The sequence below is a fragment of the Schizosaccharomyces osmophilus genome, chromosome 2 (assembly GCF_027921745.1).
Source record: "Schizosaccharomyces osmophilus chromosome 2, complete sequence".
NCBI lineage: Eukaryota > Fungi > Ascomycota > Schizosaccharomycetes > Schizosaccharomycetales > Schizosaccharomycetaceae > Schizosaccharomyces > Schizosaccharomyces osmophilus.
In genome coordinates, this window is record NC_079239.1 from 1,373,131 (window position 1) to 1,386,514 (window position 13,384).

The window sequence follows — 13,384 nt, forward strand, 5'->3', positions numbered from 1 at the left end:
ATAAGAAAACTAATCAAAACCATTTGAGATGCTTGCTCATTTAAGTTTCTGCAAACGTTTAACTTCATCTTCGTAGTATTTAATAGAATGTTAGTTTAATACATGATTTAAAAATATTCATTCAAACCAGAACAAGCTTCACTGACGTTTCATGGGTTTATCAAGTAAAAGTTTCATATTCTACAACATTCTTTTCTGTTGAACTGGACTCAAAAGAAATTTTTTTTTATAAAAAAAAAAAAAAAAACAATGGGTTTCAAATGCATGGATTTTGGTGTTCGTTTCACGTGTTTGATTTATCGGATGTTTCACTTTATCCCAACTCAACCTGTAAATGGACCAGACTACAATCCCCACACGGAAAAACACAATAATGCTCGGCTTGAATAGTCCAAGAATAGAAAGCCAAATAAATCGTCGTTTTCGTAAGGTTCAAAACCCATAAGTAAGCGTTTGTTAACCCAACTCTTCGTCTCTTACACTTTCTTCTTTGGGAAAGAAAGCATAAACGTATATACACTCACTGTAATAAGTGCATGCCATTCACATAGAAAGAACTAATTACACGAAAGAGCCACATACATCACTTTTTTCATACGTACGCGATTTTAACGGCTAAAGAGATTCAACTTCAAATATTACGATTATTTTCCAGATGTAACTTTTCAGAATAGTACATCCGACAACCACAAATATCGAAATTAAAACGAGCTTTAACAGCCGCCATAACCTCAGCAAGTATCAGGCTAATGTTTAACATCACGGGAACCAGCCTATTCACGAAAAGGTGACATATATAATTACACTCATCGTATGCCAAACCATATAGTTTATTAGCCGACCTTTGAATATCATGAGCCCTTTTATTTAGCGTTCTATTAAAGACAAGCATCACTATTGCTTCACCGAACATGGGCCTTGCAGAACAGGAGATTGAGTGAGAAGCAGGACAGACGATCCCTCAAAACTACTCAGGTGAAAAGACTTTTTATAAAAATCCCAATTCACCATCAAAAATAAATAGAAAAAGAAGAAATAAAATGTTTTATCGCGCCAAAATTTCCAAATTACAACATCATCCGTTTTCTTCGATCAAGAGAGCCAAATGTAACATAGGTTTATATTCCAATACTACTAAAGTTTCGAAAAGTAATCTTTAAATAGTCCAAGCCAATTAATTAGATGGGCAACAAATCATAAGTCCCTGATCATTTCTAAAATCTGATTCGCTTTATATCAATTACTTGTTCTCGGAGTTCGATCCGAAGTAATCATCCATTTCCTTATCAAGTTCCTCAGCGGATTTCTTAGGACGGGTATTGCCCTTACTACGGCGAACGTTCCTTTTCTTAGTGGTCTTAGGCTTATTGGGAGTGTTCGCTTTAGCAGGTGCAACACGAGCGGCTAGTGAATTTAATTGACGGCTAGGATCAAGGATAATCTCAATTTTCATCTTTCTAGTACCATCAACCATACGTCCTTCATATTGTTCATAAGCACGGGTAGCGTCACCTTGGCGAGAAAAGATAACTGTAGCGATACCCTTCGAGCGACCGTTTGGACCATATGCCAAAGACACACGTTTGCAAGGACCAATCGATTTTACAAAAAGCTCTCTAACTTGAGCTTCTGTGACATCGGGAGGTAAGTTAGATACAATGATTTTCGACTCCTCGGAAATGACTGATTTTATCGTAGAAACAGTATCGTTAGAAGATTTGTTTGTTCTGGAAGCTTTAGGCTTGTTAATACGAGTTTGGCGCTTTCTAATTCCTCCTTTGGGCTTTGAAGCAATAATTGCATCCAATGATTGATCTAATTCCATAGACATTTTCAAAAAGTTCAAGTATGGTGGTTGGTTGCTGTTACAATTTTCGTGCCGTGCCTTAAACATTCCTTGTACATGGGTAAGGGTAGGGCTCATAAATAGCGATGTTTAACCGAGGACGCTAAAAGAAATTGGTCAATCGATGGAAAACCTAGTTGTTGCTAGGTTCTATTTACATTGAATCTCAAACGAAATTCTCGATTTAGTTACTAGCAAGTACTTCAATTTCAGCAAGCTACGAATACTACAATTCGATCGGTAGGTATAATGGAACAGAAAGGAAAAACAATTTATTTACTAATTTTGGCTTGACAATAATAGCAAGGATTTCTTGGAAAAAGAACGCTACCCAAATCCTTTCATCAGCATCGTTCTACATACTATCTCAAGTTCAAATCAATCAAAGCTTTGTGAAGACAATATTCCCTTTACTTCATAGACGAAAGAAATGAAAAATCACTATGATAGAGGGATAGATTCATATTTGCGAATCACCATTCACATATAGCAATGCAATAGCAAGAACAAAGCCAAAAACGAATTGCAAATCGCATGGCTTCAACAAATTGATAAGGGCGAGGACAATAAAAATGATACCAATGCTATTATGTCAACCACATTTTATCGTAAATACAATCCTTAAAAAACCGGAAAGCAAGTGGAGCTACTCCCAAACAGGAACAAAATAGATAACAATCAAAACAGTTTGCGCAAGGTAGCTAGCTCGTCAGCTAAAACAAACACGTTTGCTTCACGATACTATAAAAAATATAAGAAAATTGTAGTGAATTTTCATCGAGCACCTGAGCTTTGACAGATAACGTATATAAAGCATCAGTATATCGCAAAAATCTATATCGAATGAAAACGGTTAAGCCTGTGTTTGGATTTCAATTAAAAAGGTGCTCATAATAAACCAATAGGAACAAAACAAAAGTCCAACAAGTAACTAATACTGATATAAAGATTTTTTTACCAATTTTAGTTTTTCAATTTTTTTGGTTTTTTTTTTCTTTCTGTATAAAACTAGCTCGAAAGAACAAGGAAAAACTGAACGTCTTTCAATTACTCAACCCACCAAGGGCAACAACGGGAAAAAAGTATAAAAAAGAGAAAATATAAAGCATCATGTGCTCTCAACCCGGTGACGGATTTATGTCATAGCATAGCGGGTGTACATTGGAAAGTATCCCACTTGCGAATAGGGATAGTAATAATTGTAATCCGAGCAAGTACGATTTACTGGCGATGAGTTCGTATTGAATTGATCAGGGCCTTGAGATTGATCATGATGATGATTGATGTTGCCATTATTGGAAGAAGTAAACAACGCATAGGAAGCACTCCACCACTCCCAAGCCTTATGACCACGAGACCCGGGGTTTAAGTTCCAAGACATGCTTACAAGCCAGTCCTGTTCAAATTTGTTGAGTAGTTGGGTTCTAAAACCAGTAACTTGAGACCAGGATTGGTTGGTAAAAGTGTTGTCATCCAAATACTTGTTTGCCAAGATTAAAGCACTTGTAAGCAATGCACAAATTTGGAAGAAGGGAGTCTCCTTTGTCCACTGGTTAAGAAACTCGGAAGACTGGGAAGCAGCATCCAAGCGATCAGATATATAGGACAAGGCCAACAAGCAAGAGGCGCGAGGAAGACGGGTTGAAGTTAAGACTTGCAAAACGAACTTACGGAAAGAAAAGACTAAATTAGGTAAAGAAGTAGCCAGGGAATGCATTCTAGCATTATTAAGGAATCTCGCGTAGAGCTTGCAAGTCATAATAGAAAGATATTCAACCATTTGATCCATCTTGTAATCCAAATTGGCAGAGACGCCGCCCGTATTACTTAGGTCATCTTGGTCCATGGCATTGCTTCCAGCTTGGTATTGAGGAGAGATGCGTTGTCCTGCAGGAGGAGCAACATTGCAGACATTTGGGTCATAGCAGTTGCCCATGGTTGCAGGGACGTTCGCTGAAGCAGCGGGATTGCTAGCCTGAGGAGGAACAGAGGCATGGCAATTCATGGGACCGACATTTGGCAAAGAATCATAATAAGAGGTCCCACGGGATCCAGGGATTAAAGAGGAATATGAAACTTGACCAGAAGGGTTCAACATCATGGGGTTCCCGAGAGCAGGATTTTGGGCAGAAGGATGATAAGCCAAAGGATACTTCTCGGGAGCTAGATAACGTTGAGATTGACCTGCAGCAGGGACGGATTGTTGGTAAGAAGGCCAATAGTAATTAGAAGGGGCGGTGGGAGCGGGAGGAGGAAAACGTTGTTGAAGGCGTTGTTGAGAAAGAAAAGGGGCAGCAGAAGAGCCAGAAACACCATTGTTTTGGTTAGAAGAAGTACGGATATGGTGGGAGTTTGAGGTAGAAGAAGGGATGGAAATGCCCGACTTACCTGGAAACGAATCGGGCACGGAAACGCCAGGCAAAAAGGACGGACGACGCTGGCCAAGTCCGTACATGGGAGTATGGCTCAACAGCGCAGCAACCGATGCAGCGGAGTTTGCATTGTTGCTAGACAAAACGGGGGCAAACATACCAAAGCCGGGGGCAGCCGCAGAAGGCGGGGCTTGCGGGCGATCAGTGTGCTGGTAAGAGAAAGCCATTTTCGAATCAAGAGTGTTTTCAAAGATGAAAAAAAAAAGGGGACAATAGAAGAATAACAGCAAGGCAAAAAGCGCTTGAAGAAGAAGAAAAAAGAAAACAAAAGGATCTTGAAATTCGGAAACAAATGGATGAAACACACTTCCACACACTATCTTTACAAATCCCGACTTAGAAATGCTTGTTCCGCTTGCAAATAAGACGAGGCTTAATAAAAAGCTCGACTGTAGCAAAAATCTACTTAAACAGAAGGAAAAATGAAGAAACCTTCCAAGAAAAGAGTTTTTGAGTTGTTGGTTGTGCGCAGGAAAAAAAGGCGCGTACCAGCAATGGAATATGAAAATCGAATATTTCGAATAAAAAAATCCGAAAAACTAAGAGATTACAAATAACGCAAGGCAGCGAGTGTGAGAGTTTGCTGAGGACGCGATCCTAGAAGAGAAGTTCGCTTGTGAATTAGAGTGAAAAGAAGCGAAGAAGGAGGATGTTTTGTCAGAGGAAAGCAAGGAAAACAAATGGACAGAGAGAGAAAAAGAGAAAAAGAGAGAGAGAGAGAGAGAGAGAGAGAGAAGCAAACAGAATTCCTTGTTTTGAGAGGTGCTGAAAAGAAAAGCACAGCACAGCACGGCACAGAGAGACAAGCAAAAAAGGGTAGAGCAAGTGTCAAAAGAAAGAGTACCAAAGTAGTAGAGAGGAATACAAAAGAAAAGATAGCAGAGAAAACAAGTAGATGAGGGAAAAAGGCGAGCAAGCAAAATTGTAAAAGTGCTCAGAATGGATGAAACGAGTTCAATGGATGAAACCGCTGCATAGAGTCCTGTGAGGACGGAAGCAGAAAAAAAAAGAGGTGGGAACAATCCCAAAAATCCACAAAAGCGACCTAAAAAAAGGCGATTGGGTACAAGTTGGAGCCAGGAGGAAGAAGGCTATTGCTGCATTGTTTTTGCTTGGGTTGGAAATGTAAATAAACAACAGCATCATCGAAGGGACTCGCTCGAGGAGATAGCAAGGCGGTGCATACTGCGGTACCTATCAGTGGAGTGCAGTCGGAGCAGCAACACGGAGAACAGCAACACGAAAGAGAGTAGAATGATAAGAGTGAAAATGAAACAATAAAGAATCAACGATGAAAACACTTTGGGAAAACATGTCGATAAAAAAGTCAATAAAACGTCGACGATTCCTTGTCAATTCCACAAACAACTGCTCCTCTACTCCCTCTTCCGTCTACACTCCACTCCATTCACCTCCGCTCAGAACTCAGAACTCAGAACTCAGAACTTGAGCCTTGTGCCTTGTGCTCGCTCCTACCGCTCGCTTCTACCGAGGTCTGTTTATCTCGGCGCTTCCATTCGTTTAGGGTTGCCTGTCACGAACACCCGAGCAAACCAAAGTTCAAGACTCCTCCTTTCATCATTCCTTCAGCCTGATGACGTATCATGATTCCCCCCGACATCGGCAATTGTGGCTAAGACTCTCGCGATGCAGTCGAGCACTGTAAACGGAATTGCAAACTCGAGCATTGTGCGTAATTTGTTGGTGAGCCAAGAGAGAGGAGAGATGAGAGAGGAGACAAGTGCTGGGTTGAAGGCTGCAAGTGAAAAGTTAAAGGTTGAAAAAAGGTCACTTGAATAGACACAATAGATACGAATGCTATGACATGAATCTAATAGATATTCTCATTCTGTTTGTTATTCAATCACACACCTTTTTACTATTTGAAATCCTCACTCTTCCCCATCGGCATCCATCCTCCTTGAACCACACCCTTCTTCCATCTATAACTAACTACCTTCCTTCCACCTGGGTATGATTACCGTACTGACTAGGCACCTTCTTATTTCCTTTATCACCGCTCACTCTATCCCACCCTATCCTTCCTTGTCCTCTTTTGCTCTATGGGATTTTGCTAAGGAATCGCCACTCAAAAAGACCCATCGTTCTGCCTAAAGCCTAATTGCTTCTCCGCTTTTACCCACTTTTGTTTCTTATCCATTTAGGTGTCCCCAAGTATCTACGTAGCCTAATTCTCTCATATAAAAGAGAATCGTTTCCCCGACGACTCTTTTTTTCCAAACATTTACAACATTGGGCTTACAAACAGTTTACGGATGAGAATCCTCACAAGAAGGAATTTTTTTCGCTAAGCATCTTGTTCAAGGATTATCTTTTTTTGTTTCCTTCTTCTTTCTGTTTCTCGTCGTGCTATTCGAGTTTTTTGACACAGTAGTGTGGTCTGGTCGTTCTTTCTACTGCTACTTGTACTGCTACTTCTATTCATACTCCTACTACGACTACTACTACCACCACTACCCAGTGGAAAATTTTTGTAAACAAGACAAGACAAGACGAAGCATAAACGTATCGACATCTTCTTTGTCTTGATTTCTTATTTCTTTTTTTCTTTTTTTTTTCTCTATTCTTTTTCTAATTCTACACGTATAGTGGGAAACGCTTTAGATTCTTTTCGTCGGTTCGATTTGTTTTGTCGCGTGTGCTTGCTGTATTCTACTCACTTCCGCAAAACGTTTTTCAATTCTCTTTATTTTTCTTTTACGTGTCGGCGTCGTTGGTATTTTTTTTTTTCTCGCGTATTGATTTCCTTTTGACAAGCCACCTATAGCTCTTTTCATCGGATTCTTCTTCTTTTTTTTTTTTTTTTTTTTGCTTGTCGTTTGCTTGTCGTACGTTTTCACCTTTTTTATTCCTATTTTGTTGGTTCTTTATTATTTAATCCATCTCCATCTCCATCGTTTCCTTTTGGTGTTCTTTTTCTCTCTTCCCTTTTTCGTTATTATTATATTTCTATTTTTGACCTTTTTCTTCTTTCTATAGACGTTTTCTTAAATCCTTTTCTCCGTCTTCTCTTTGCGCTGCATCTTGTTTGATTCGTATCAACGTTCCAATTGTGCTTGCTTTTCTATCCTTTGGTTCGCTTTTCTTCCTGCTCTTACCTCTTTCCTCATTCGTTAATTTATTAACTGGTTCCGTGTCTTTATTTTTTTGTTGTAATTTTCCTTTTCTACGTCGATTTCAATTCTTATCATGCCCAATTTTTCCGCCGATACTACCATTGAGTCGACCAGCGTTCCTACATCGTCGTCTTCCCCCAATTCTCATCCAGTCTCTTCCAACACCAACTTCAACAAGGCTGCCCGCACAAATGTGAAAAACCCTGACGCTCCTCGCCCTTACAAATGCCCTCTTTGCTCGAAAGCTTTTTATCGCTTGGAACATCAAACCCGTCACATTCGTACCCACACTGGTGAAAAACCTCATGCCTGCACTTTCCCCGGCTGTTTAAAGCGCTTTTCTAGAAGCGACGAATTGACCCGCCATGCTCGCATTCACACCAATGGAAGCTCCCGCAGAAATAATGTATTGGCCAATTCCGCAAATGCAAAGGCTTTCGAACCTGCTTCCTCCTTCCATCACCCCCATGATCCTTCTTCCACCACTCCTTATAATTCTTCCAACAATCTCCCCGGTGTACCTTTATCCAACGCCCAAACTTATAATCCTTCAATTCCTCACGTTGGTGTTACTTATGCTTCTGTCAACAATCCCGTCCCCACCGTCCCCGTCGCTTTCCCTTATCCCTTCCCTGTTTCTTCTTCCGCTTCTACTCAACCTCAACAAGCCTTCGTTCCCACGTACAATACTACCCACCAGCCAGTTGGCGCTCCTGTTTATAGTCAGCTTCAGCCTTCTGCTTTTGATTCCCTTCGAGCCAATTGTCCCAACGCTCCTGCGCCCCCCTCGGCGCTTCCAGGTTACCCTCAAAAATCAGAGTCCGACACAAATTTGTCCTCTATGAACGAAATGTACTTGTTGGCTTCTGCCGCCGCGAATCAACTCGATTTGGCTGCTGCTCCACCATCAAATGCTGTGCATAGTACGTCTCCCAAGCAACAGATATCAGATCCTTCCTCAGCCTCCTTGCCACCGCTATCCAGCCTCACTTCTCCCAGCAAAGTTTCAAATTCAAATCCTCCGGGAAATCCGCCTCCATCTTCTTCCGAGTCGTCTCCAAATCACACCGGTCTTCCCGTGAACCGGTCTTTTGCAAATGGTTTTCCGTCGAAGCAACACAATGCTTCCTTCTATTCCGGAGCTTCTTCGCACACACCCTATTTACCGCCCAGGTCGAGCAGCAGCACTTCCCTACATTCAATGTATAGTTTTGTGCCTAGTACACATGCTCCTCCTTCCCTGAGATACGCCCATTATAATCATGCCCCTTATTCTCGTCCAGGTGTTTATGGAAATGGAGAAGAAGAACCCTTCAGCGGCTCTGATTTCGCTTATTCTCGTTATCAACGCCGCTCAAGACCCGGTTCTCCGTGTAGCACTGCTCCAAGTAGTCCTACGTTTTCAATCAGAAGCTTTAGCCCTACCCCCGATGTAACCCCTATAATGACTCCTGCTCATTCTCCAAAATTGAGACCGACAGACTCCGAGGCCTCTTTTGTTCAGTTACCTTCTATCCGATCTCTTTCTCTTCGTCCTTCCCAACCTCCCGTAATTCCTCCTTTGGAGTGTGATCCAAATTCCCTGTCTTCCTCGACTCCTTCTTCGGCCGCTGTATCTCGGACCCCGTCTTCTGTTTCTTTGAGTGGCATGTCGAGCGCGAGTACAGGCGCGAAACCATCCAATGCTTCGAATGTTGGACCCGTGCGCATTTCTTCGAATCGTCGAATACGCAAAATTTCGTCCTCCTCCCGTTTGAGTGTAAATAATTTGCTGTCTGCTTCTCCGCCATCACCCGCGTCTGCTTCTTCTGCTAAATCATCCTATACTATGCCACCCGCATTTTCTATAGGACCATTAACGCCTCTTACAAAGCAGTAGAGATCCTATAATGTCAATACTCGCTATGAAAATCAAAGATACCGGGAAATTGTTATCTACAGTTTTGTGTTTTTATTATCTTTTATACTTTATTTTTGTGCTTTTATTTTTATATGTATTTACATGTCTATAATGAACAGGGTGTTTGTCGATTTTAATCTGACTGTCAGCAGGGTGTTTATTCCTTTGGTATTTGTAGCCGTAGCGTTGATTATAATTTCTTTAATTTGAAATGCTTATGGTACGATGTCACTCTTAACTCCATATGTTTTCATAATGTATATTTCTTTAATATAAGTTTTCATTTACATGAATATTTACAAACTCTAAAACAATATTTTTCGTCTAAAACAAATGTTAGCGTTTAAGAAAAAGAAGGAAGAAAAGCAAGAGAAGCCGATCTAAATTCTCAGACTGACGTGCAAATCAGTGAATTATGTATCAGCATAGTAAGCTCAGCGTGAACTATGCATATTCGATTCATCAAAGAATTTTTTCGCAAAAGGGAAGTAAAAAACCAGCTTCTGTTTGCAAAACTTTAAAACGACATACCTGTTCATAAAGTAATTAGAGCTATTCAAATCAATTTTGAACACTTGTATAGGAATGAAAGAAACAGTCACAACGTTTGTTTTGGCATGACGCGCAAGACGCGACGCGAAAGTAATTTATGAAGGAAACGAGAATCCAAGAGCGCAAACAATAGAATAAAGTCGGACACGCTTATTAAATGACAGATTCTTTCATTTTTTGAAGATGAGAATTGGCATTCACTGCAGTAGTTTCGTGGTAGTCTTTTTTCTTTCGTAAAGAGTCAATGTCTCCAAGTAAGCTGCTAATTTCTTCGTCTATGGTTTTGCGAACTGAGTCTAAATCTGTACGAATAAACCTGTAGCAAGATAATTAGTATTAATAGAACAAGCAAAATAAGTAAAGAGCCTGTTGGTCTTTGTGATATCTGTCAACAAAAACAGGGAGAACATACATTTTTCCAACACCACCATAGACAGCAGCATCTTTTCCGACGACATTTAATTCTTTCTTTGCCAGTTCCTTAATTCTTAAAGAGCGTTCTTTCGCCGTTACTTGCATCAAAATCGATCGCAATTGTTTTTGCGAGTCCACGGCCTTCTCTTGAATCTGAGCTGCCAGCTTGTGTGTTTTGTTAGCAACAAAAACTATTCTTTAATTTACGAGAGTTTTCTTACCTGTTCCATTGTCGAAAACGATATAATTTGAAGATTTATTCACAAAAACAAAAAAGTGAAAATTGGCGTCTTTGGACCGGTGAAGAATCAGGAATAAACAAAAAGAAATCAAATAAAAACGTTAAAACAATCCCAAATGCTCCTTTATGGTTTGTTTCTTGTAGAAGGAACTAGCAGGGAAACAACCTATACTTGTCAGTAACTGGTAGTTTAGGGAGCTTGTGGTACATTTCCATATTCATTATAAAGACAAAGCGCAGCGCAAAGATGGATTTATACATAAGAGAGGAAGGAAAACTTGGCTTCTGCATATTCAGGCAAAAAGTAAAAATAAATTGAAAGTATTTTAATTGAAGGAAAAAAATAAATTGTACAATTGGATCGATAATCTGAAAGAAATCTTGCCGTCAACCTAATTATTGCTCAAATATCAATATACATTTTTGAAGTTTCTAAATTTGCGTTTTCTCCTATTATACCCAGGTGTTTTAGCTTTTTCTTTCTTTCATAACACATTCAAAAAGGGTTTTTCTCGTCCCATCATCCTTGGAACCACAACTTTGGTTTCCCGTACTACATTCGAGTAAAGTAGGTTACCTTGATTTTTACAAACAACCTCCTTCTCCTAGGTTTTTAAAGGCTTTTCGTATTCTTTGCCCAAGTATGAGTGGACAAACGAGCATCCATTTGCCCGAACCTTCCGCAATTCAAAAGGCCGTTCCTGTTGAGGAATTCTTGCAAATCAAAGAACAGTATGACTCAGAACATCCTTTGATAACATTACAAACCAAATTTAACTTAGCATGGGCTCTCGTTTGCTCGGAAAATCTTCAGCAGGTTCAACAAGGTCTTACTTTGTTCTGCACTGTCTACAGAGACTTCCCTGAGCGTCGCCTGGAGGCTTTATACTACATTGCACTAACACAGTATAAGATAAAGCAATACGAAGAATCTCGTCGGTACCTGAACATGCTTCTTGCCAAGGATCCTTCAAACTCCCAAGCGTTGAAGCTGAAGTCTTTGTTGTATAATGCCGTCACAACAGAAGGATACATTGGGATGGCCGTTGTAGCAGGTGCAGTTGTTTCAGCTGCCGCATTGGTTGGTTGGGCTTCCAAGCGTATATTTTCCAGACGACGATAGTGCTTACGAATTGCGTATCAACGCTTATGATTCCTTTTTCTGTTCTTTTAATGAATCCCTACCTCTCTGTCACTAAAATAATATCCGTATAGTCAAGTTTGTGTTGGTGCAAATTTTTTTCTCATATACGACTTTTTTTCCCAAGTTATGGATGAAACAAATTAGAAGTTTTTTAATAAGTTGATATAAAGCTTCCAACTTAACAAAACGCTAAACTTACATCCCTGAATCGTATACATAAAATCTTTATCAATGAAAACGTGTAAGCAATCGTCTAATTTCTTTACAAAGGAAAACAGAAATCCACGTATGAAAGCGCTAGCGTCCTCGTAGTGTGTCTTCTATGAACTTTATATCTCTGTTCTTTCCCTCTAACTGTTGTTGTAAAATAACAATGTGTTGCTCCAATTTCTCCAAATTGCGCTCAACCATTGAATAGTCGGGACGAAAACCTCCAGCCTTGAGGTTGGTAAGCACTCCTTGCTTATAGTCTAAAAGTTTTAACAAATCTCTTCTTACAAGATCAGAACGGCCTTTGGCAAGGCTGCTCTCATCCACCTCTCTCTGTAAAGATTCAATTCTATTGTCTAAAGTAGATAGTTCGTTCCGTAGCCCAACGATTTCCCAGTCAGAGTCTCGTACGTCTTTTGGAGCCTCCATATCACTTCTAGGACACTGGGTAGTCGACGGAGAACTTACGGTCTGTGATTCTCGCATAGTATGTGAAGGATCATTAGCATGGAGATTGTAGTCTATATTTCCTTTCTTAAAACTTGCCCGAAGACCAAAAGGAACTTCATTGGGGATTCGAAACCCTTGGGAACGCTGAGTGAGAAGGTGTAAGAATACGAGACATTGATCTTTGTCAATGGTTTCAGATTTTTGAGGATTTACCATGTCCCATGCTTTCTGAATTTGTGAGCGAGGAATTCCCAAATGATCGTAAACGGGAGCAAAAGCATTGTACAAAACGGCGCCATACTTGTCACAGTGTGAGCTATATACATCGGAATAGCGCATTCGATCAGAAGGCGCCATATACCAGTCGAATCCGTCTTTCAAGATACTGTCTTCTGGATCTTCTGAATCTTCTGAACCAATTTGTGCATCGCCGCTTCCTTTGAGGGCTTCACGAGCAGCCACTAAATGCTGCTTGGAAGGAGGAACCAGCTCTTCTGGAATATTTGAGGGAACATCCTTATATATCTAGCACTGTTAGCAACATCAATCGCTTCGTTTTATGAAATGTACCCCGTTGATAATGTTAAAGATAATCTTCATAGCAATGCAAAATTCATCAAAGTCTAATTGTCCATCATCATCAATATCTTAAATAAAATAAACCGTTAGCCCTTTGTGTTGTAAATGTTTGTGAAGTGCAATTCACCTAAGCAATACCTACCGACCAGATCCCAAAGCTTTGCTAGCTTTTCATTGTCAAGCCGACTACTTCGAAGGACGCCGTAAGCCTTTTCTCCTGAAACATAACCGCCTTCTGGACGTAGGCTGCGGAATATTTCCCAAAACTTATTCTTTTCCTTAGGATCCATCTATAAGAGTAGAATTTCACTTCAGTAAAAATGGTAGAATAATACTTCAACTGATTTTCTTTGAAAAATAAAGTAAAAGGAATTTGATTTAACTTCACGGTTTTGTTTACTTTCGGGTTCTCCGTGGCAGTACCGATGCGGTCGGTCCTTCCGAGGTTATGGGTAAGGGTGGGGCAGGTAGCCTTTTTA

General features: G+C 40.2%; 6 protein-coding genes and 1 non-coding gene across 7 annotated transcripts; 2 read left to right on the top strand and 5 right to left on the bottom strand.

The window, feature by feature from the left end:
* Positions 1-1,240: 1,240 nt before the first annotated feature.
* On the bottom strand, positions 1,241-1,924 carry mlo3 (RNA binding protein Mlo3; the record flags this gene model as incomplete). Its single annotated transcript, XM_056181910.1, has 1 exon — positions 1,241-1,924. The coding sequence occupies one exon, from the start codon at positions 1,922-1,924 to the stop codon at positions 1,241-1,243; it is 684 nt and encodes a 227-aa protein (XP_056038768.1).
* A 1,057-nt stretch (positions 1,925-2,981) lies between these two features.
* On the bottom strand, positions 2,982-4,445 carry clg1 (cyclin-like protein involved in autophagy Clg1; the record flags this gene model as incomplete). The annotated part of the gene is made up of 1 exon (XM_056181911.1): positions 2,982-4,445. The coding sequence occupies one exon, from the start codon at positions 4,443-4,445 to the stop codon at positions 2,982-2,984; it is 1,464 nt and encodes a 487-aa protein (XP_056037560.1).
* Positions 4,446-7,488: 3,043 nt separating this feature from the next.
* scr1 (DNA-binding transcription repressor Scr1) lies at positions 7,489-9,294 on the top strand (the record flags this gene model as incomplete). Its single annotated transcript, XM_056181912.1, has 1 exon — positions 7,489-9,294. The coding sequence occupies one exon, from the start codon at positions 7,489-7,491 to the stop codon at positions 9,292-9,294; it is 1,806 nt and encodes a 601-aa protein (XP_056037559.1).
* A 401-nt stretch (positions 9,295-9,695) lies between these two features.
* snosnR60_Z15 lies at positions 9,696-9,790 on the bottom strand. The gene has a single exon (XR_008803697.1). It is a non-coding gene; the product is annotated as a small nucleolar RNA Z15 (small nucleolar RNA).
* Positions 9,791-10,020: 230 nt separating this feature from the next.
* Positions 10,021-10,511, bottom strand: pfd1 (prefoldin subunit Pfd1; the record flags this gene model as incomplete). Its single annotated transcript, XM_056181913.1, has 3 exons — positions 10,021-10,183; positions 10,280-10,446; positions 10,503-10,511. 3 exons carry the CDS (start codon positions 10,509-10,511, stop codon positions 10,021-10,023), a joined length of 339 nt encoding a protein of 112 aa, XP_056038661.1.
* Positions 10,512-11,165: 654 nt separating this feature from the next.
* Positions 11,166-11,645, top strand: fis1 (mitochondrial fission protein Fis1; the record flags this gene model as incomplete). The annotated part of the gene is made up of 1 exon (XM_056181914.1): positions 11,166-11,645. The coding sequence occupies one exon, from the start codon at positions 11,166-11,168 to the stop codon at positions 11,643-11,645; it is 480 nt and encodes a 159-aa protein (XP_056037557.1).
* Positions 11,646-11,963: 318 nt separating this feature from the next.
* On the bottom strand, positions 11,964-13,195 carry end3 (actin cortical patch component End3; the record flags this gene model as incomplete). The annotated part of the gene is made up of 3 exons (XM_056181915.1): positions 11,964-12,851; positions 12,897-12,973; positions 13,048-13,195. 3 exons carry the CDS (start codon positions 13,193-13,195, stop codon positions 11,964-11,966), a joined length of 1,113 nt encoding a protein of 370 aa, XP_056037556.1.
* Between the last annotated feature and the right edge of the window lie 189 nt (positions 13,196-13,384).